This window comes from Nanorana parkeri, unplaced genomic scaffold, assembly GCF_000935625.1.
Source record: "Nanorana parkeri isolate BGI_ZX_2015 unplaced genomic scaffold, ASM93562v1 scaffold31, whole genome shotgun sequence".
NCBI classification, from domain to species: Eukaryota; Metazoa; Chordata; class Amphibia; order Anura; family Dicroglossidae; genus Nanorana; species Nanorana parkeri.
The window spans coordinates 3255956-3277561 of record NW_017306299.1 but is presented as its reverse complement, the minus strand read 5'-3'; the positions used below and the strand labels follow the sequence as shown (position 1 = coordinate 3277561).

Below are 21606 nucleotides of genomic sequence, written 5' to 3'. Positions count from 1 at the left end.
TATATATATATATATATATATACACACACACACACACATACACATATATATTAACCCCTTAACCCCTTTATGACAGTATAACACATATACACAGAAGCACACCTGTGGGCCTTTACATCCACCTGATGCAAATATGTGTTGCTTTTTCTTTCTGGGGCGTGCACAATCGGCACCCCCAGAACCGCTAACATACTAGGGATCAGAATCTGGTAGGATGGGCTTCCAATTACATCATCACTGTGCAGCCAATTAAAGTGATTGAATGACCAGAAGCCCCTCCTACCAGCATCACGGCCCACCTAAAAGGCCTGCTCCTGCCAATGGCAAGAGGTTGAATTATGTTTAGCTGTTTGCCTGAAATTCTGCTACATTGAAATCACTTTCTGTCGTGTCTCTGGTTCAAGAGGTGAAAAAGGTTTTTTTCTCACCCAAGTGTTTCTATTTGCCATTCCCTTCAGGCCAACATGTATCAGCCGACTATACAGGTAACATGGGGCTATTTTCTTTATTAATGGCAGTTAATTGGTGTATAGTTACAGCTCTTGTTTGCATCTGTTGTAGAACAACATCGTTAATATATATTGCTAAGAACAGACCATTCCTCTGGGGACACAAAATCCCCTGAGCCCATGGAAGATCTTAAAATGGCTGCACCAGGATGTTGTTATAGGTGCCAGCGGGAGACACAAAACATGTATTTTGTTTGTTGGGATGAAAAAGAAAACATTCGTTAATGTGATCTTACAATGTCATCGCCCGCATTGCTGAGTGTTTTGGAGGCGATTGAGTGCATGATTGTCATTTCATAAACTATATATCCAACAAGATACATGGTAACAAGATAGGTGGACCTAAAGTAAATATCGTGGTTAAAGGGAATGCTCAGGGTATATATAGGGGGCGGGCTTAGGGTTACCACCTTTCCTTCAAGTGAAACCCAAACACTCTCGCGACGCACGGACATTTTTTGGGCAGAATGAGTCGCGGCTTCTTCATATGTAAATAGTGCCACCCATTCATATGTAAATATCGCAGTTGAGACTATTTTCAGTGGGGGGCCAGTAGCCCCTATCTTAATTTTGGTTGCCCCTGTCTGCCTGACATCTTGTGTCCGGGTTTCTGCTGCCTTAAAACCCGAACACAGCATTCAAAACCCGGACGGTCCGGGTGAATCCTGGACAGGTGGCAACCCTAGCGCGAGCTGTAAGCTAGATCACCAGCTTTTTCCACTTAATTTTTTGAAGAGCAGCAGGAAGTGTTAGGGTTACATGGTAGGTAAGTGTGAGGATTACAGGGAGGGTTGGTGTTAAAGTTACAAAAAGGAGGAGTGTTTAGGCTACAGGGAGAGCTAGTGTTAGGGAAATAGAAAGGGTTAATGTGAGGGTTACAGGAGAGTTAGGATTAATGTTTGGGTTATAGGGCGTGTTAGTATTAGGGTTACAGGGATGCTTGGTGTTAAGATTACAGGGAGGATAAATGTGAGGGTTACAAGAAGGTTTAGTGGTGGGGCTATAAGGAAGGTTAGTGTGAGGTTTACAGGAAGGGTTAAGTGTTAAAGGTAAGGGAAGGTTTAGTGTTAAGGTTACAGGGTTTAGGGTTATGGGGAGATTTAGGGAAGGTTAGTGGGAGGGTTACAGGGAGGATTAGTGTTAGGATTACAGGGTGGGTCACTTTGAGGGTTACCGGGAGGTTTGTGTTAGGGTCACAGACAAGTTTAGTGTAAGTGTTACACGGAGGTTTAGTGTTTGGATTACAAAGTAGGTTACTGTAAGTGTTACATAGAGGATTGGTGTTAGGGTTAAAGGGAGAGTTAGTTTTGAGGTCACAGGGAGGGTTAGTGTTGGGGTTACACGGAGGATTAGTGTTAGATTCACAGAGAGGGTTAGGTTTATGGGAAGATTGATGTTAGGATTCCAGGGAGGGGGAGGGTTAAAGGAGGATTGATGTTAGAGTTACAAGGAGGGTTAGGGTTAAAGGAGGATTGATGTTAGGGTTACAGGGAGGGTTAGGGTTATAAGAAGATTGATGTTGGGGCTACAAGGAGGGTTAGGGTTATAGGAAGATTGATGTTAGGGTTACAGCGAGGGTTAGGGTTATAGTAAGATTGATGTTAGGGTTACAGGAAGGGTTAGGGTTATAGGAAGATTGATGTTAGGGCTACAAGGAGGGTTAGGGTTATAGGAAGATTGATGTTAGGGTTACAGCGAGGGTTAGGGTTATAGTAAGATTGATGTTAGGGTTACAGCGAGGGTTAGGGTTACAGCGCGGGTTAGGGTTATAGGAAGATTGATGTTAGGGTTACAGGAAGGGTTAGGGTTATAGGAAGATTGATGTTAGGGTTACAGCGAGGGTTAGGGTTATAGGAAGATTGTTGTTAGGGCTACAAGGAGGGTTAGGGTTATAGGAAGATTGATCTTAGGGTTACAGCGAGGGTTATAGGAAGATATATGTTAGGGTTACAAGGAGGGTTAGGGTTATAGTAAGATTGATGTTAGGGTTACAGCGAGGGTTAGGGTTATAGGAAGATTGATGTAAGGGTTACAGGTAGGGTTAGGGTTATAGGGAGATTGATGTTAGGGTTACAGGGAGGGTTAGGGTTATAGAAAGTTTCATGTTGGGGTGATAGGGAGGGTCAGTGAGAGGGTTACAGGGAGGGTTAATTAGGTTTATAGAGAGAGTTAGTGTGATGGTTAGAGTAAGAATTAGTGTTAGGGTTATGAGGAGGGTTAATGTGAGGGTGGCCTAGACTAGGGGCATCACTTCCATCATAAAGAAATACCATTGGCGTTTTTTTCCCATTTCTGAAACCTCATTCATTAATGTGTCAATGCTTTGTAAGGTAAAATAAATAAACCTATCAATAAATATGACATATGTGTACATTACACTGCCCTCTATGGTCTGGAATGAGAGGAGTGGAATGTTGACCTAATATAAGGCAGGGGTGTCCCATAACATCCATACACACCTTGGAGCGACAGGCTCTTAGCAGCGGACACAATGGCGGAAAATTCCCCTATATCAGTGTCACAGAAGTTGAACTATCCCTCGGGTTGTCATAATAGGTACTTACACAATCCTATTAGGTTGGGCCTTTGTTATGGGGACTTGCAGAGGACTTTATGGAAGGTTGTAGCATATACATCTACAGGGAGGATTGGTTGATTGCTTGGTTTGGGTGTTAGCTGAAAGTAACTTTCACTCTTATGGGATCAGCTGCCTCTTGGTACTGATGGAGGGAGCTGCATCCAGACTGATAGAGAACTCACAGCCGATAAGCACATTTCAGGAAGGGAGAGGTCCTTTCAGACTGGAATACAGACATTGCTGTACCACGCATTCTTTTGTAGGGGATCACACTGTGGGTGGGGGCTGTCTGCGATGCCATTGACTTGAACGCAGGGAGGCTTAACTATGTGATCCAGTGCGTTCCGGTCACTGACCGTGCCGAAACGCACTGGAGATGGTGTGAACCGGCCCTAAGTCAGTAGTGACAACCTCCATATTTCTCTCAGTACACATTTCCTTTAAGAAATGCATAAAGTGTATCTAAACCCAAAACATGTTGTAGATTACCCGTCCTTAGATGTGGGAGATGCATTTGTCTTCTTTGCAATATTTTCTTTTCCTTTATGTTTTCCCCTGGTGAGCCTACCGGTAACACTCGTCCTGTACGAGGTTGACAACGTTCACTCAGCGTTCTGTATCTATGGAAGAGCAGCGTTGTCACACTGGTTTGGGCCACTGATCCAACAATGTTTAGAATGAATGCCCTGGCCTATGCACTCCCTGGGCTGCGTTAAATGCATGATCTTACCTGCTGTGTATATGAAGCCCTGATAACCCCACACTAATTTTACCTCCACAGGAATTTATGGAAGAACATAGAAAAAGGAAGCGCTCTGTTGGCGATGTTTTGCCCTGACAGGAAACTGAACAGCTAGAACCTTAAGCATGACCCACAATGACTATACTGCAGGTAACTAGATAGTGGCTGTCTAAGACTACACACGTATACATGGCTGGGGCTTCAGTTACAGATGTTTTGCATATATTAGCAATGTGTGACTGTTCCTCGAACAGCTACTTTGGAATGTTGTCTTTTAGAGTGTGTGCTCTGTCTGTGTGTGCTTTGTGGGTTGTTTGTCCTGTGATCTAACTGTGTGTTCTCTGTGTGTGCTCTGAGTGCGGTATGGTTATGTATAGTCTGCTTGTGTGTTGTGCATAATGTGTGTACCCTGATTATGTGTGCCCTAACTTTTTGCTCTATCTATGTCTGCTCTGTGTGTACCCTGATTATGTGTGTCTTGCCTGTGTGTGTTCTGTCTGTGTGCACACATTTCATAAGCAGATTGCAGACTAAATCCAGACCAATCTAATGCTTTAGCAGAAAATTAATAGAAATAAAAAAATACAAGGCCATCCAGTTCAAAAGAAAAAGTAAAAAAAAAATGGAAACAGCTTCCATCCCCAGAACCCTGGACCTGCACTCCATCCAGGGTAATCATATGTGGGGACTTGGTGCAAACTCAGTTCGCCCAAGCCCGCACATAACTATGACTGACACCCCCGACCACATCAGTTGCAGCCCTTTGTGATGGGTAGCTGCGAGACGGGGAATGACCCTGCCACAACTGGTTGGCTTGGAACAGGAGGGGGGAGGGGGGGGTTGTGGAGTCAGTCACAGTTTCTGAGCAGGCTTGGGAAAACTGGGTCACCTTGGGTTGGCTTGGGACTTGTCAGATCACTTGCTTTTCAATTTGATTTACTAAAATCAATTTAACATCAATCAAAAAATGTCAACTAACTACACAAGTGACAGTTTTCCCTCTGCTGGAACAACTCCTGACCATGGATGGATATCTTGCAGCTTGCTGGAGATTATTGTGCAAGCAGTCCTAGGTTATCCTTCTCCGAAAAGAAAGGGCCAATACGGTACCCCCCCAGGATGCAAGGCTCCTTGGCAGCTGCCCAAAGCCAAGCGAATCCCCATCCTTAGGGATCACTGTGAGCCAATTCCCATCCCGAGTACTAGGTTTGAACTTGCACATAGACCCCGAGACATGCCGCCCAACTTTCTGAGGTAGGAAATAGGAAGCCCTTTTAGGATAACATATGGAGGATAAGCACACACCCCTACCAATCCCCCACTTACATGGACCATGAACAATTCATACGCAACAAATGATTTTTTTAATCCCGCAATTTTGTTTCTTCACCATCACTTTTCCTTTATACCAGCTTCCCAAAGTGCTTGGATTAAAGAGCTCTCTCTCACTATATATACATGTATTAAATGGAAAGGTAAGCTGCACCTGGGCTGAGTATAGTATATGCCGACAATCAAGACGTCCCAAAAGCCGTCAATATAGAGAGAAAATTGAAGTGGTTTTTTAGAACTTCAAAGATCTATAATCATGGAAATTCCCAGAAATGTTTCCATTGCATTGTAATGTGATGTAATGCAAATACTTCGACGTCATAAACACAATTGCAGAAAAGGCCAGCACTCCGTGTAGTATGCTTCAAGTCATTTTCTTAAAAATCAGTTCAAGGTATATACATTGTGCAATATTATGAGGATACTCATATCATCTTTGTCAAGGTGCCCTCATATACTCATATCCTCTTTGTCAAGGTGCCCTCATATACTCATCCTCTTTGTCATGGTGCCCTCATATACTCATCCTCTTTGTCAAGGCGCCCTCATATACTCATCCTCTTTGTCAAGGTGCCCTCATATACTCATCCTCTTTGTCAAGGTGTCTTCATATACTCATCCTCTCTGTCAAGGTGCCCTCATATATTCATCCTCTTTGTCAAGGTCCCCTCATATACTCATCATCTTTGTCAAGGTGTCTTCATATACTCATCCTCTTTGCCAAGGTGTCCTCATATACTCATTCTCTTCATTAAGGTGCCCTCATATACTCATTCTCTTTGTCAAGGTGCCCTCATTTACTCATTCTCTTTGTCAAGATGCCCTCATATACTCATATTCTCTTTGTCAAGGTGCCCTCATCCTCTTTGTCAAGGTGCCCTCATCCTCTTTGTCAAGGTGCCCTCATATACTCATCCTCTTTGTCAAGGTTCCCCTTATATACTTATCCTCCTTGTCAAGGTGCCTTCATATACTCATCCTCTTTGCCAAGGTGTCTTCATATACTCATCCTCCTTGTCAAGGTACCCTCATATACTCATCCTCTTTGTCAAGATGCCCTCATATTTTCATGTCCTCTTCATTAAGGTGCCCTCATATACTCATATCCTCTTTGTCAAGGTACCCTCATATACTCATCCTCTTTATCAAGGTGTCCTCATATACTCATGTCCTCTTCATTAAGGTGCCCTCATCTTGATAAAGAGAACCTGCATGCCCTCGTAACATTGGATATACCGTAAATGACTTGGTGTGTGGAGTGCTGGCCTTTCTGCAGTTGGTTGTAAAAGTGGACAGTCCCTCCAAATGATCTATATTTGGGAGCTTGCCAAAGCAGGTGAGGAATGAGCATGGTGACCATACATTCTCTCACTAGACTTTAGGGTGGGCCCAAAGAACCTACATTCTAATGTAAGATAATACAAGTAGAAGGTCAAGGTCTTCACTACAACGTTGGATGAGGACAGATGGTGTTGGGTTAATGTGGCACAAAGGATAACTCACCCTCTGCCCCCCTTGGTGAGACATTTGCCCATTTAGATTCCATCCTAACATTTATGTACTATATCTTATCTTTTCTGTTTCCTCCTGCTTTGCCACTTTTCTTGTCGGACTGCAAATAAAGTGTTACGCTGTCATTGACGACTGGTGAGTATAAAAAACAATATTACAATAGATATTGTATATTACATTAATGTTTTTAAAGATGTGTATTGTCGAGGGAGACTAGGGGTGGACTAGGAGAAGGGGACACAAGGGAGTGTCTTTTGAATCAGTGCAAATTTTGCAATATTACTAACATTAACCTGAAAGTCATTCTTGGGGAGACTTTCACACACACACACACACACACACACACACACATATATATCTATATATATATCTATAGATATATATATAGATATATATCTATAGATATATATATCATGCTTGTTGTTTCATATTGATTGCATTTTGTATCCAGATTTTTTAAATGGCCCCTCTAGTGGTTATCTGTATATCAGGGAAAGCAATTATCATGGCTGTTTACTACCTAGCTGCAGCCAGTTGCTTAAAGCTGGACTTCAGTCACCAAACACCTAATTTAAATGTTATTCCTCAAAAGCCACAAGGGATATAAATCCGCTTTGTGTGCACCGAACATCTTTGAAGGTAATGATCTTTTACAAGGCCATTGCCTTGTATAAAGTAGCAGTAACATCATCACTGTGCTGCACAATATTCTGTGCAAAGAGCAGAGCTGTGGGAGTGGCCCAGCAGCTCCACCCATTACAGGATCAATGCAGAAAACTACAGGAGGGGGCGGAGACAAGGCCAGTCACACTATACAAGAAGAGAGAGCAGCAGTGACCGGTCTTTATTACAGGAAGCTCTAAGTGTCACACTGGATGACTGCACAGATCTGGAAAGACTACACAGAACTCACCAAGATTCAAGAAAAACACACATGACACTTGTATGAGGACAATATTTACTCATCCCGGAGTTCAGCTTTAAAGTAGAGAAATGATAACACCCCTGTCAGGCTTTTACTTGAGGTCTGCATCCCCACTGGGGAGAATTCCCCCCTCACTTCCAGTATTTTCTGGGCACAGACTGCAACAAAATACTTTTTTTCAGTAAAACTGAGAAAGACTAGATATTATTACTCTCCATACCAGTTCCAGTGACAACAATTCCCCTCATTACGTGGCCTCCAGTCTGCCCAATTGGTTCACAAACAGCAATAGAAACTTGACGGAGATATTTACTGTTCCCAACTCGGAAATAAGTAAAAAAAAAAAATGGGGGCTAGAGTCGGGTTTTAAACCAAACCTGTACTATACCCACAGGAGGGAAAGCATCAGTTACACTGTACAGGGTCCTGAGGGTGTTCATATGACCCCTTTACCAGTTCACAGATAGGTAGGAGCACTAATCATCAGCCATGTTGGTTACATTTAGGTTTTGGTTTAAATGTATCTAAACCCAAGAACCAAAATGTAATATATTGCAGCGTACCTGTCCTTCCTGTCCTGTCAACGTTCACTTTCCTGTGTTTTTGGAGCAACAGCACTGCCACCCTCGGACAGAAAGTGTGTTAGGACTACAAAACACCTCTCCTTATCTCCAAACATAGGGGAAGGTGTCATGTAATTCAAATAGGTGACCTAGGCAGGGCTGATAATAAAATGCATTTAACAGGTGTGCCTGCTGCCCCTTTTTCTGCCAGAGTGTCCCAGGGAACTCTTAGCACCCAGCCCAGCTCCTGGCAACCGGTCATGTGCTGGCTCATGGTGCACTGCCAGCACATGACCACCCCCTTGCCTCATGAGGGGGGGGGGGGGGGTCTAAGGACATCCCTGAGGTGGTTGCCTTAAACGGCATCTCCTTGGGTCCCAGGTTGCTAAGAGCTCCCCTGCCTCATAACAGAGCAAACTAACACTTAACTGAATGAATGTGTAAATCAAATAAATTTCTAAGCTGAAGTTCTGTTTATTTTCCACATTAGCCAAGTATAGAGCCCCCGTTGCTGTGTACTGTGGCAGCGTTCCCAAGATGAAACCAGGATACGCGTCTCTACGCAATGGGGGTGTGGACTCGAACCTGCAGCTATTCGGGAATCACTGGGGTGGAGCTGACACAGGTCTGTACGATCATAAAGATATATTTGAAATTTTAGTAATACATTGTTATATATTCTTTAGTATCCAACAAGCACATAATAATGACATCATGGGACACAAAGGTTCACAGTGACATTCCCTTTCTTCGTTGTCTCTCCAGCTGCTCTTCAGTCGTCCTTGAGCCTCCAGATGAAGAGGTCTTACTTGTGGGGTGGAGATGACCGTGATCTTCAGGCGGAAATCCTGCCCCCACCGCTGGACTTGGAGGGTAAAAATGACCCCGTCTTTAGGAACACAAGGGATGAGGAGGTGGACAGTGCGGCCCTGGAGACTGCCCGGCTGAAGGACAAGCTGAAACGGAAGATGTCCGAAAGCTCCAGTGCCAGAGGAGGTGAGGCCAACCAATATGCTAAAATAATGAAAATTTGAGCTTGTACTTGTACTGAGAGAAATACAGACGGTGAAGATGCTAGTAACCTGACTGTCTGATGCATCCATACGTTCTGAGGAACTGTCCAGGAACAAGCCCACATATTAGAAAGTCAAAGCAAAGTTTGAACTCCTGGTCAGCATACTTCTTCAGGGTCAAAGGCTTATTGAAGTATAGTGGATCAGAATGATAGCCAGCATTTCCTAAAGAGAGGTCTGCAATGGCCGTCTTCCTATACTCTCAGGTTTCCTTAAAGTAGTAATTATGTGCGGCTTCATACTCTTCTTTTTGGAAAAGATGTTCACTTTATACAACGTTACAAAGATGTGTGACTTGTTTCTGATTGCCCCCATGACAGCACCAACTGAGATCATGAACTCTCAGAACATGCCTCTCAAACCCGCCGTTCCAAGAAGCGCATCACAGAGGTTAATGACCGCCACAAAGCCTGTACCTCCCATCCAGAAGAGTCCAACACCCCACCCTGGGGCCCAAGAAGAGAAAGACATGTCAAGGAATGGACGTGAGAATGGGGACCACATGGAAAAACAGATAGAGAAAACATCAGCTGTTGCAGAGGTAAGATGGCAAACTAAATGGTGGCTTCAAATTTGACTCCCTACATGCGGCAAGAGTTCATTATAAGAAAGTTAGCAGTCTGCCATGAACCTAAAATTATCATATCAACCTGTTTTTTTAAATCAAATTCTACCAATGTATGATGATTGATTAATAATAACAGAGACATGTCAGGTGTAAAATGCTGTTATTGTGAAACACTTACACTTCCTGCTTTGAAAAGGCAAAATTACTTCAGTTTGCCAAAGCAATGCACACGGGGATTGACTTGTCATCAGCAGAGCATTGCTGGGAAATCTCATTAGTAATCTCAGGGAAAGGCATGTCCTAGTCACATGTGCCAGAGTTCAAGGAAGTAAAGGGTCATAATAAATACATCTGCCCTTAGTAAAAATGGCCACTGTGAGATGAATGGGGAGGAAAAGAGAAATAAGGTATGCAAAGAATACAAAGCCGGCAATTATCTAGAAGTACCGTATGTCTTGGTAGATTGTCATTACTAAACATTTCTAAAGGTGTGTTTGTTGTTATTTTAAAGATATGGGTAAGGGTCTGTTTTAAGCTGTTTTTACAGTAAAAAGAGTAATGGGGTTATGTTGTACAGGGGTGTTCTGAGGCCGGGTGACACCTGGAACGGAGACCGGGTGACACCCCGCTGTGACATCATCGCACATGCGCGTGACATCGCCACGAGCGTGCGCAATGATGTCATCGCGTCTGCATGGTCATTGACTCCTGCCAGCGGCCATCTTGGTGAGGGACGCCGGCAGAGAGAAGAGGGGACATTCAACCGGCCGGAAGAGGTATGCCGCCAGGTCCCCTCCTCTCTCCTGACACTGTCGGGCTCTCGGTCATTGATTGAATGCCCGACTTTTCAGAGGGGTTGACACCAAAATGGCTCAGTCATTTTGGTGTCACCCCTCCAATGGTGGCACCCGGGTGCGGGCCGCACACCCCTTGTGACGCCACTGATGTTGTATAGGAATTTTTGGTTAACATTCCGAAAAATAAAATTCTGGTAAATTATTCAATATACACCCAGGTCATCTTCTTTTCTACTTTTTTCACTTCAGAATTCCCTGCAGTATGTGCGCTCCAGCGCAGAGAGGAAACGGAAATCTCTTGGTGGGGTAGTTATACCGCCCATCCCGAAATCATCCAACTTTCCAGCAGATCAGAATCACAATGATAGCGCACAGATGACTAGAAATTCACCGGTGCCCAGGAACGAGGCCACGCAGAGAAGGTGACTCACTTTTGACAGAATAGGAGTTTTCATTTTGCTTACTGTAAAAGTGTTAGGCCCAGCAATCTAGCAAGCCTGGATTTTGTCAGGAAGGGCAAAGTGATTCATGAGCAGGCTGCTCCAAGATTTCAACCAAAAAAGCTGCAACTTCCTTTTGCCTCCAGTTATCATTTGAAAGATGACATGTCTTGGTTAATATCTTGGAGCCTTTATTAGGACCCCTGTCTTAGAAGGGTTTTACAATTGGCTGTTGACAAGCAAGCGAATCAACTCTGCAGAACTGACGCAGCCAAACACATGACAGGATGACTTAAAAGAAGAAAGGTCCTGACAATTGCACTATGAAGACGGTTGTCAAGGGGCCACTTACAATTATTTAAAACCAGCAGAATACTAAAACATTCCAAGCCAAGAGTTTCTTATTTGATTGTTCGTTAAAGGCTTTTATTTCTCTCTTTTACAGTTTTGCCTCGGAGTTTGAAACCTACAGGATATCTGGTAAGTGTGAAAAAAAGTACATACCACATAATATATGTAGTGCTGATGTAAAAGAAGTGCAAAGTTTATCAGAACAGAGTTAGATAGATAAAGGAGCAGAGTCCTCCAGCAGTGCAGAGTATTCCAGGAGAGGAGAGTTAGATAGAGGAAGGAGCAGAGTCCTCCAGCAGTGCAGAGTATTCCAGGAGAGGAGAGTTAGATAGAAGAAGGAGCAGAGTCCTCCAGCAGTGCAGAGTATTCCAGGAGAGGAGAGTTAGATAGAAGAAGGAGCAGAGTCCTCCAGCAGTGCAGAGTATTCCAGGAGAGGAGAGTTAGATAGAGGAAGGAGCAGAGTCCTCCAGCAGTGCAGAGTATTCCAGGAGAGGAGAGTTAGATAGAAGAAGGAGCAGAGTCCTCCAGCAGTGCAGAGTATTCCAGGAGAGGAGAGTTAGATAGATGAAGGAGCAGAGTCCTCCAGCAGTGCAGAGTATTCCAGGAGAGGAGAGTTAGATAGAAGAAGGAGCAGAGTCCTCCAGCAGTGCAGAGTATTCCAGGAGAGGAGAGTTAGATAGAAGAAGGAGCAGAGTCCTCCAGCAGTGCAGAGTATTCCAGGAGAGGAGAGTTAGATAGAAGAAGGAGCAGAGTCCTCCAGTAGTGCAGAGTATTCCAGGAGAGGAGAGTTAGATAGAGGAAGGAGCAGAGTCCTCCAGCAGTGCAGAGTATTCCAGGAGTGGAGAGTTAGATAGAGGAAGGAGCAGAGTCCTCCAGTAGTGCAGAGTATTCCAGGAGAGGAGAGTTAGATAGAAGAAGGAGCAGAGTCCTCCAGTAGTGCAGAGTATTCCAGGAGAGGAGAGTTAGATAGAGGAAGGAGCAGAGTCCTCCAACGGTGCAGAGTATTTTAAGAGAGGATAGTTAGATAAAGGAGCAGAGTCCTCCAGCAGTGTGAATCATATCAGGAGAGCAGTGACGTGCAGTACCTCTTGCTCAGGGTGAGGCATTCCCGACCCCGCGCCCGACCGAAGCCCCGCCCCCGTAGCTCCGCCTCCCGCCAGATGAAGCCCTGTCCCCAACCTGTCCCCAAGCTAGTGTAAAGGAGGAAGGGAGGAGACAAGGAGGAGCCTCCCTGTCCCTCACTTGCTCCTCACCGCTGAGGCTCCATGACAGGTTACACAGCGGGGAGGATTTCCCTGCTGTGTAACCTGTTAGATGCCGATCTGAATGGAGAAAAAGCTGTCAGCTTCAGACATGAAGCTGACAGCTTTTTCCTCCATAATTCTAGGTGAGGCTCTGCCTCACCTGCCTCCCCTGGCCGCACATCCCTGCAGGAGAGGAGAGTTAGAAGATTGAGCAGAGTCCTCCAGCAGTGCAGAGTATTTCAGGAGAGGATAGTTAGATAGATGAAGGAGCAGAGTCCTATAGCTGTGCAGAGTATTCCAGAAGAGGAGAGTTAGACAGAGGAAAAGCCACAATCCCCAAGCAGTACAGAGTATTTTGGGCGAGCAGATTCCGATAAGAGGAAAGAGCAAAGCCCTCCAGCAGTGCAGAGTATTTCAGTAGAGGAGTGTTAGAAAGAGGAAGGAGTCCTCCAGTAGTACAAACTGCAGATCATAGGATCTGATTTTATACAGTACATTCAACAATGACCAAAAGCCATTTAAGTTCAGTCATTTTTGAGTTTACCTAATACAAAAGCTCTGATGAAGGGAGTCTATGAACTCCTGAAATGCATGGCTGTCTAATTGTACTTATTATCAAATAAGGAAAAAATGTGGACTCTTTGACCATTGGTGTGGTGCCCTTACTGCATCTTAATAACTCTGACAGAAAGTTTAACTCTTCCCCACTCTATCCAAATATAATAGCCAGACAACCAGCATTTGAGGGAGTTCAGCAATGTGAGAGGGAAAAGCACCAATGCACTTTAATTTACATTTACACCAAAATAACGATCAAGTACAATACATCCGTGACAAAACACACACAACGTTCCTTGTTATTAATGACGATCACTAGAATTCCGTGGCTACTTGATATCCTATTGTATGAATCTAGTCAGCCAGCTCTTTATTAACTCCATGTCTATGGCTGAGATCTGCCTGGCAGGACCCCGGAGAGCTCCGGGATGAATAGCTGGGTAATTGCATGTTCATTGTACAAGGTAATTAGCTGTGTGCTTGTCAGACCTGCCCAGGAGAAGAATGACTTCGCCAACACAATACTGGAAACACAGTAGCCATGTTTATTGCTACACAGTGTAAACTGTTACCACAATGATAGGATAATGACAGGGGAGACCTTTCCAAGCCGGTGACACGGAGCACAATGGTTGTGACGGGGTGGTGGAGTCACTGAATACCAATAAGGAAGGAGTCGGGTTACCAAAATATTGTTTCAAAAATGTTTTATGTCAGGCATGAGTAATCTGCTGTGGCAGGACTACAAGTGCAGGCCTGCCATGCCATGCCACACAACTGGCCAAGTCAAATGCACTTCCTTTAATGCTCTGCAGGGTAGAGGCTGGCATGGCATCCTGGCTGGGGCTTGCTGTTCCTGAACAGATACATCACAGGAGCAATCATTCCAAAATATTTTAAATAAATAAATAAATGTCACCAGTGTGGGGTTATAAAACAGAGAATGACAAATGGGGACAAATTGTTTCAAGTTGTTGAAGATATGTTAACATTCATCCATTGGCTTCTTCAATTGAGGAACATTCATCCAATTGGCTTCCTCAATTGAGGAACATTCATCCAACTGCTTCTTCAATTGAGGAACATTCATCCAATTGGCTTCCTTAATTGAGGAACATTCATCCAATTGGCTTCCTGAATTGAGGAACATTCATCCAATTGGCTTCCTCAATTGAGGAACATTCATCCACCAATTGGCTTCCTCAATTGGGGAACAATCATCCAATTGGATTCTTCAATTGAGGAACATTCATCCAATTGGCTTCTTCAATTGAGGAACATTCATCCAATTGGCTTCCTCCATTGAGGAACATTCATCCAATTGGCTTCCTCAATTCAGGAACATTCATCCAATTGACTTCCTCAATTCAGGAACATACCCCAGCATTTATAACCACACGGTTCAATGTCACCTTAACCTACACCCTACAGATTCGGATTGTCCAGAATATGATGGGGGATTTGAACAATGTGAAGGGAATTTATCAAATCTGGAGCAGACAAAATATAGGACAGCTGTGCATAGCAACCAATCAGCTTCTCTCATTCATTTTCAAATCTTTACTGAACAAATTGAAGAGAGAAGCTGATTGGTTGCCCTGCATGGCTGCTCCAGATTTTGTCTGCTCCAGTTTTGAAAAATGCTCCCTTGTGTGTCCTGATTTGGGTCATCTCAGAAGTGCTTTGAAAATTTGTGGCCACCCAGTCTGGCAGTTTGTCCAAGCAGCTAAAAGGTCAAGCAAAAACCCGGGACCTTCCAACAGAGGATAAAGGTGACTGAGGTACCTCGTGAGTATAAATGCTGGGGTATGTTTCCTACATTCATTCCAAACAGCCAAGTTGAATGTGACTAACTACTACTAGATATACCATGACCTGGGGAACCTTCACAGACACATTGTAGTAAGTTGGTAACTGAGAGCAACCAGTTAACCTGACTCTGCTACTCCCCTCAGCAGGGACGTGTGGCCAGGGGAGGCAGAGCCTCACCTAGTACTATCAAGACAAAAGGTGTCAGCCTCAAGTCCGAATCTGACAGCTATTTCTCCATTCAGATCGGCGTGTTACAGGTTACACAGCAGGGAAAGCCTCCCCGCTGTGTAGCCTGTCATTGATGGAGCACTGCCTGTTAATTACAGGCGGCGCTGCATCCAGCTTTTGATAGGTAGTTAGGTTACACAGAAGCGGGCTTCCCCACTGCTTGTGTAACCTAACTTGGTGAGGCAAGAGCTGTCACAGCCTCTAGTCTGTGTTAGAGGTGTTAGCTCTGTGGATGGCTGAGCTTCGGCAGGGCGGGGGCGGAGTTATGGCGGGATGGGGAATGCCTCACCCAGCGCAGAAGACACGTCACGTCACTGCCCTTCAGGACATGCTAGCTTGTACATGCTTCTGGATACTCCACTAAGGGCATGTGCTGAAGAGACGAGAAGACTAGGGTTAGTGACCTTTTTTCAGCTAACTATGGGGTCAACATGACTTTGTTTTTAACACAAAGCTGCACTTCTGTCTTATAACAAAGGTTGTTTTTCTCTGCTTCTTGCACAGATGCGGATCATGGTGAAAACCATCATATAACTGCAAATTTTTGGGATCCAATCCCATCCAAACCTATCTTACCAACTCCATCCACCGATGCCACACAGCTGCCGCAGCTTCTCCAGGACGAAGAGGGGAAGGAAAACTATGCACGGGTGGGTCTTCTCTGTGATATTATTCATAATGGGTTAGTCACGTCAAAACTGATATTTCACTTTTGGGAGGACAGACAGAACTTAGGGACTCTCCGGATGAAAGTTCTGCATCCGATTTCCCGATCCTGCCCACCAGCCACTGCTGTTACAAAGCTGCATGCTCTTTCGTTTAGAAAAGAGCAATAGCGAGCCATGTTCCTCCAGTCCATAATGCTTCCACATCTTTATTGAGAGCAACAGGACACAGACACTCCACAGGCTATTTTCCACTGATGTATTTCACCCCTCCGGGGGAATGTAATATTACTAGGGGGCAAAACGTATTAAAGGAAGAAACTCTGTGGAATGTTTCCGTCCTTTTGCTCTCAATAAACATATGGAAGCATTACAGAATTGTTGAGTGTGTCTCAAAATTGTTATTTTATACTGGCTTATAGGAGTTGACTTTGGATGCCTATTGGGCAGGTGGAGCAGCAGGGGAAGGAGATTTCTGTGCCTACTCTTGTGGCTGGATGTGTCACTTTTGTTCCATCACAGAGAATGCAGAATAGGCAATGAGATGTCCATTGCAGCAGGAGGCATAGGACTCCATAATGGGGGTCCAGACCTGGATACTCCAGAAGAGTGATCTTACATTTGTAGGCTCAGAGAGGTAAAGAAGCCAGGGAATGGTTTGAACATCATTCCCACATCACTGGAATATCGGTTTTGGATGGACTGAACAATCAAAAGTACTCCTCAGCTTAACCAGTTGAAGTTCGCAGTGTTACATCCCCTTCCCATCCAGGCCATTTTTCAGTATTCAGCGCTGCGGTACTTTGACTGACATTTATTCCGTCATGCAACGCTGTACTGAAATGAATTTTTTAGGAACAGATAGCGCTTTCTTTTGGTGGTATTTAATCACTGCGGTTTTTATTTTTTACTATATTAAGGAAAAATTACCGAAAATGTTTTGTCAGTGATTGATGGCCCTAAAATGATTGTCCTCACTGCGACGTTCACGGCGATATGTAACGCGTGTAGCGCAATTGTCGTTTCCACGCGCTGGTGCACCGCACGCGTATTTACGTTTATATGTGCGTAAACGTGGGGGTGGGGAACTTAAGAATTTTTTGGGTTTTTTTTTTTAAACTTTTTTTTATATGTGGCTTATTTTTTTTAAACTTATTTTATTTATATATTTTTTTTACACTTATTGTTATTGCTATTACATAGGGGGATAACAGTCCCCCTATATAATAGCAAAGACACACTGACAGGTCCTCTTTATGGAGACATTAGGGGTCTCTAGGACCCCTAATGTCTGGGGGGGTCACACATACCTTTTTTTGCAACGGGCGGACGGCAACTGGTTAAAGGAGAACTCCGGGATGCACATAACTTTATATATTTAGGTCCCTCTCAGTCAGAGGAAGCAAACTGCTGTACCAATTTATCATAAAAGTGCTTAGTTTTCCTGTAATTCTCATATTTAGTGATGTCACATCCTCCTATTATTAGATCAGTCTTTCCTACCGCCAGTGGGAGGATCTAGGTAACCAGTCCGTGTCATACCCTGGCAGAGAGAACAGACTACATCTCCCATGAGGCATTATGAAATAGAGGAAGTGGGAGGAGTGTGTAGGCAGAGCTGAGGGTCCTAGAGTGAGAGAGGTCGGCTTCTGCCAGCCCCTCCCTGCAACCAATCAGATAGCTAACAGTACACTGAGAATCACAACTTACAACACTTCTGAGTCAATAGTACACCAATACACTGAATCAAAGAATCATATGAGTCTCCGGTAGAACACAGTACACTGAATCAAAGAATCATATGAGTCTCCAGTAGAACACAGCACACTGAATCAAAGAATCATATGAGTCTCCAGTAGAACACAGTACACTGAATCACAGAATCATATGAGTCTCCAGTAGAACACAGTACACTGAATCACAGAATCATATGAGTCTCCAGTAGAACACAGTACACTGAATCACAGAATCATATGAGTCTCCAGTAGAACACAGTACACTGAATCACAGAATCATATGAGTCTCCAGTAGAACACAGTACACTGAATCACAGAATCATGTGAGTCTCCAGTAGAACACAGCACACTGAATCCAAGAAGCATAAGTCCCCAGTAGAACACAGTACATTGAATCAATGGTCAGGCTGCAGCAGTGGTAAGGGACAGACAGCCTTGCAGGGAGATAATTACTTGAGAGCAAACCAACCACCCTGAAGTACATGAATGGTCCCCTAGCTGAGGCAGCAAGTTATGTATACATTATCATAGATGAGGATTTTCTTATGTGAAGAAGCTGCAGTACCAAACTCCACCTGAAGGGTGCACTGCAGGTGAAATGTGACATTGCAGCTCCTGATCACAGTGTAACAGTCGAGCTGCAGGCACGGCAATCCTTTGCACAACTGCACCTGGGGTTCACAAGCAGCATGGGGTTATTTCATAAACTGGACAACCCCTTTAAATGACACTTTTGCAGTTGAGTTAGCGGCTGACCAAAGAAGAACTATTTTAACGTTGATGCCAATGTAGCATTACAAGTAACCGTTTCCATGATTCATTTCAGGTCAGTGTCTCAATATCAAAGTCTGCACAAGACAAGATGCGACAGAAGCAGCAAGAAATAGAGAATATCCGAAACGAGAAGAGGCGGAGCCAGCAGCAGTTGTGGGAGGGGCTTCAAGGAGTGGACACGGGGGGAGGTCAGTGCAAAGCTAAGAGGACTTTACTTTCTAAAACCAAATGTCCGTTGTGTACACAAAGTCCTCCACAGAACATGTTTGTTATGTTCTGGAAAACTACACAGGAAACAAAATGATCAATACACCATAAAAATAAACAGTGCATTATACTACTACCCCCATTCCTACTACTACTACCGCCAAATGCTCCAACTTCCCACGATGTGACAGAGGGACATGCAAACAGTTTGTGAAGGGTGTCTCTGCAAAGAGGCGGGTGTGTCTTGTTGGGAGTGGGCAGGGCCAATTAGGGTGAAGGTTGGGCTTAGTCATAAAAATCATGGTAAAATAGTTATTGAAGAACACTTGTCTTTTTATCACAGACTTTGTGTTATTTGTCTTTAAGTAGAAATATTCCCTACCTCCAGCTCTCATTTTGCCTGCATGGGCACGTGCCACAGGAGACTGTTAGAGTCTGGGGACAATCTACAGGAGACCGCTAGAGGCTGGGGAATGTAACAGTAGACTGTTAGAGGCTGCGGAAATGCCACAGGAGACTGCCAGAGGCTGGGGACATGTCGCAGGAGGCTGTTAGAAGCTGGCGACATTCTACAGGAGAGGCTGGGGCATGTAATAGTAGACTGTTAGAGGCTGGAGAGATACCGCAGGAGACTGCTACAGGCTCAGGGGCATGCTACAGGAAACTGCCACAGACTAGGGACAAGCTAAATGGGAGGTCATGCTACAGGGTACTGCTAGATGCAGGGAACATGCCATGGCAGACTAGTAGAGCCTGCAGAGATGCCAAAAGAGATGGCTGGAGGTTGTAGACATGCTAAAGGAAACTGCCACACACTGAGGACGTGTTATGGGAGACACCGGGCATGCCATAGGAGACTGCTAGAGGCTGTGGACAGGGTACATGAGATTCCCAAGGACTAAGGATATTCTACAAGGCACTGCTGGAGACTGTGAACATGCTACAGGAACCGCATACTACATGTTTTCCCTTGAAGCACCAAATCACACCATTACCCCCCATACACACACACACACACACACACACACACGTGTTGACGCTGAAGGACGTTCCACAACCATCAGGGAGAAGAGCAGAGCACTTGAGCCTGGCGGAGCAGGTACGGTACGGTAAGTAATATATCCTCTTTATCCTAAGCCACCCCTCCCCCCGGAGCATTTAATTCTTGCAGTGCGTGCGGGGGGTATTTCCTTCCAGCCTGGAGTACAGTATTAAAGGCTTTGAATGAGCTCTGAACTGTATTATCTGTTTTCTGTTTAACAGAACCAATGTCAGTTACCTCCTTCAGCCTAAATGGACTGAACACAGTTCCCATCAGCGTGGACAAGAGAAGAGGAGGGACCAATATAAACCTGAACAAGTGGGTCAGCCGGCCGTCCCTGCCCAGCATCCCAACCGTAAACCCAGAACCCCCCTTGAGTGACTTCCGCCATTCATCAGGTAAATGCCACAGTATAGCTCATGTACTTACATAAGGATGCCACAGAGCCAACTTGAGTGAAAGAGTACCTGGCCATCAAAGGGGAACTAAACCCTCCTATCTGATGGTTAGGGCACCATCTGCAGTTGCCATGGTGTCCTAGCAACCAAGGGCAGTGTGCAGCCCTCAGCATCCTAGCAACCAATGATGTTGTGCAGCCATCAGCATCCTAGCAACCAACGATGCTCCCCATCAGACCAGACCCCCCCAAAGCCATTTCCCTTTGCTGCCTGATTGGCACAACTCTCTAACTAGCAGTCCAACAGTGTACATGAGGACACCAAGGGCCCGCCCACATCCTGGGAATGCTGGAGAACAAAGGAGAGCGTTGATTGCCCAGGGAGCAGAAATAAGGTGAGCTTTGTGCTTATTCCTGATACAGTCCATCAACCCATCGCACTCAAAACCGTTGTTCCTTATAAAAGACGGGTGCTGCGGCAGTCGACGGATGACAACCGTCTATATTTACAGGATAACACAGACACCGGCACTCCTAGTAATAAATCAACGGCGTCTGTTTATTGACGAATGCAACAGCACAATGCATCAAAAAGCAACGTTCCGGGGGTCTCACAGGATCCCCTTCATCAGTGATGTCATTGATTCATTACTTGGAGTGCCGGTGTCTATGTTATCTTGTGCTTATTCCTATCCCCCCCTAGACAAAATGAGCATTTACCCCTTGCGGTGCAGAGGGGGCCCCACTGCAAGGGTTACTTTTTCTCCATCCCGGAGTTCAGCTGTAGTGTACTGGTCCTTCAGACAAGGTACCCTTGTGGCCCATCAGCATTCCAGGCCTTCTATCGCACTGAACAAGTCCGTGACGTTGTCACCTTCTAATGGTAGTTTTTGTTGCTTTCTGTTCCAGCGTACTCCTTGCCGGCCTCTTTTCTGGACCTGACAGAGTGGGATTCTGACTCCGAGAGTGGCGGTCCCAGTTCTGGTCCAATGTCCCACCCGGAACAAGGCACGATTGAAGCTCTTAAGTGGCTGAATCACAAGGACTGGTAAGATGCATTTGCGCTATTCCTGTGTGCCACTATCGGCAGGGTGAGGGTGTGTTCTTGACCAGGCTTAGCCTGCTGCTCCCGTGGAGGCCAAAAACCTGGGCTGCCTGGCAGGGATGCTGTTCAGCTGTAAAAGGAAGACCTGCAGACCTGGAGGAGTTTCCAGATGGGATCTGGAGGGACCAGTTTAGTATGATAAAAGATCAAGATAATCATACGTTTGCTTAGCTGTTTGAACTTGCATTGGAAGATTATGGATCAATCAGTTGCGTAACAACAGCCATAGCGGCCTATGCGGATTGTCTGGGTATTGACAGTAGGGAGGTTGCTGGGGGACCCCATCAAAATTTTGCTATGGGGCCTGGGGGTAGAAGGGGGCCCCAATAAGGATTGCAGAAGCTGCTGCTGCTGACACTGACATTATTAATCATGAAGACCTGACATGAGATGTACAGGGGGGACTATGAAGGAAGCTCTCCTGCTCCTGACTTTAATGTCATTGACA

General features: G+C 45.0%; 1 protein-coding gene across 1 annotated transcript in view; it reads left to right on the top strand.

The window, feature by feature from the left end:
* The first annotated feature begins 3871 nt into the window (after nucleotides 1–3871).
* Nucleotides 3872–21606, top strand: part of FAM179A (family with sequence similarity 179 member A) — a 31360-nt gene continuing 13625 nt past the window's right edge. Inside the window, exons 1-10 of the mRNA XM_018568116.1 lie at nucleotides 3872–3979; nucleotides 8652–8786; nucleotides 8927–9157; nucleotides 9555–9775; nucleotides 10849–11021; nucleotides 11485–11519; nucleotides 15737–15882; nucleotides 18460–18590; nucleotides 19876–20054; nucleotides 20963–21101. Coding sequence (XP_018423618.1) covers nucleotides 3955–3979; nucleotides 8652–8786; nucleotides 8927–9157; nucleotides 9555–9775; nucleotides 10849–11021; nucleotides 11485–11519; nucleotides 15737–15882; nucleotides 18460–18590; nucleotides 19876–20054; nucleotides 20963–21101 — 1415 coding nt within the window. The 5' untranslated portion in view covers nucleotides 3872–3954. The remainder of the gene's footprint in view (nucleotides 3980–8651; nucleotides 8787–8926; nucleotides 9158–9554; nucleotides 9776–10848; nucleotides 11022–11484; nucleotides 11520–15736; nucleotides 15883–18459; nucleotides 18591–19875; nucleotides 20055–20962; nucleotides 21102–21606) is intronic.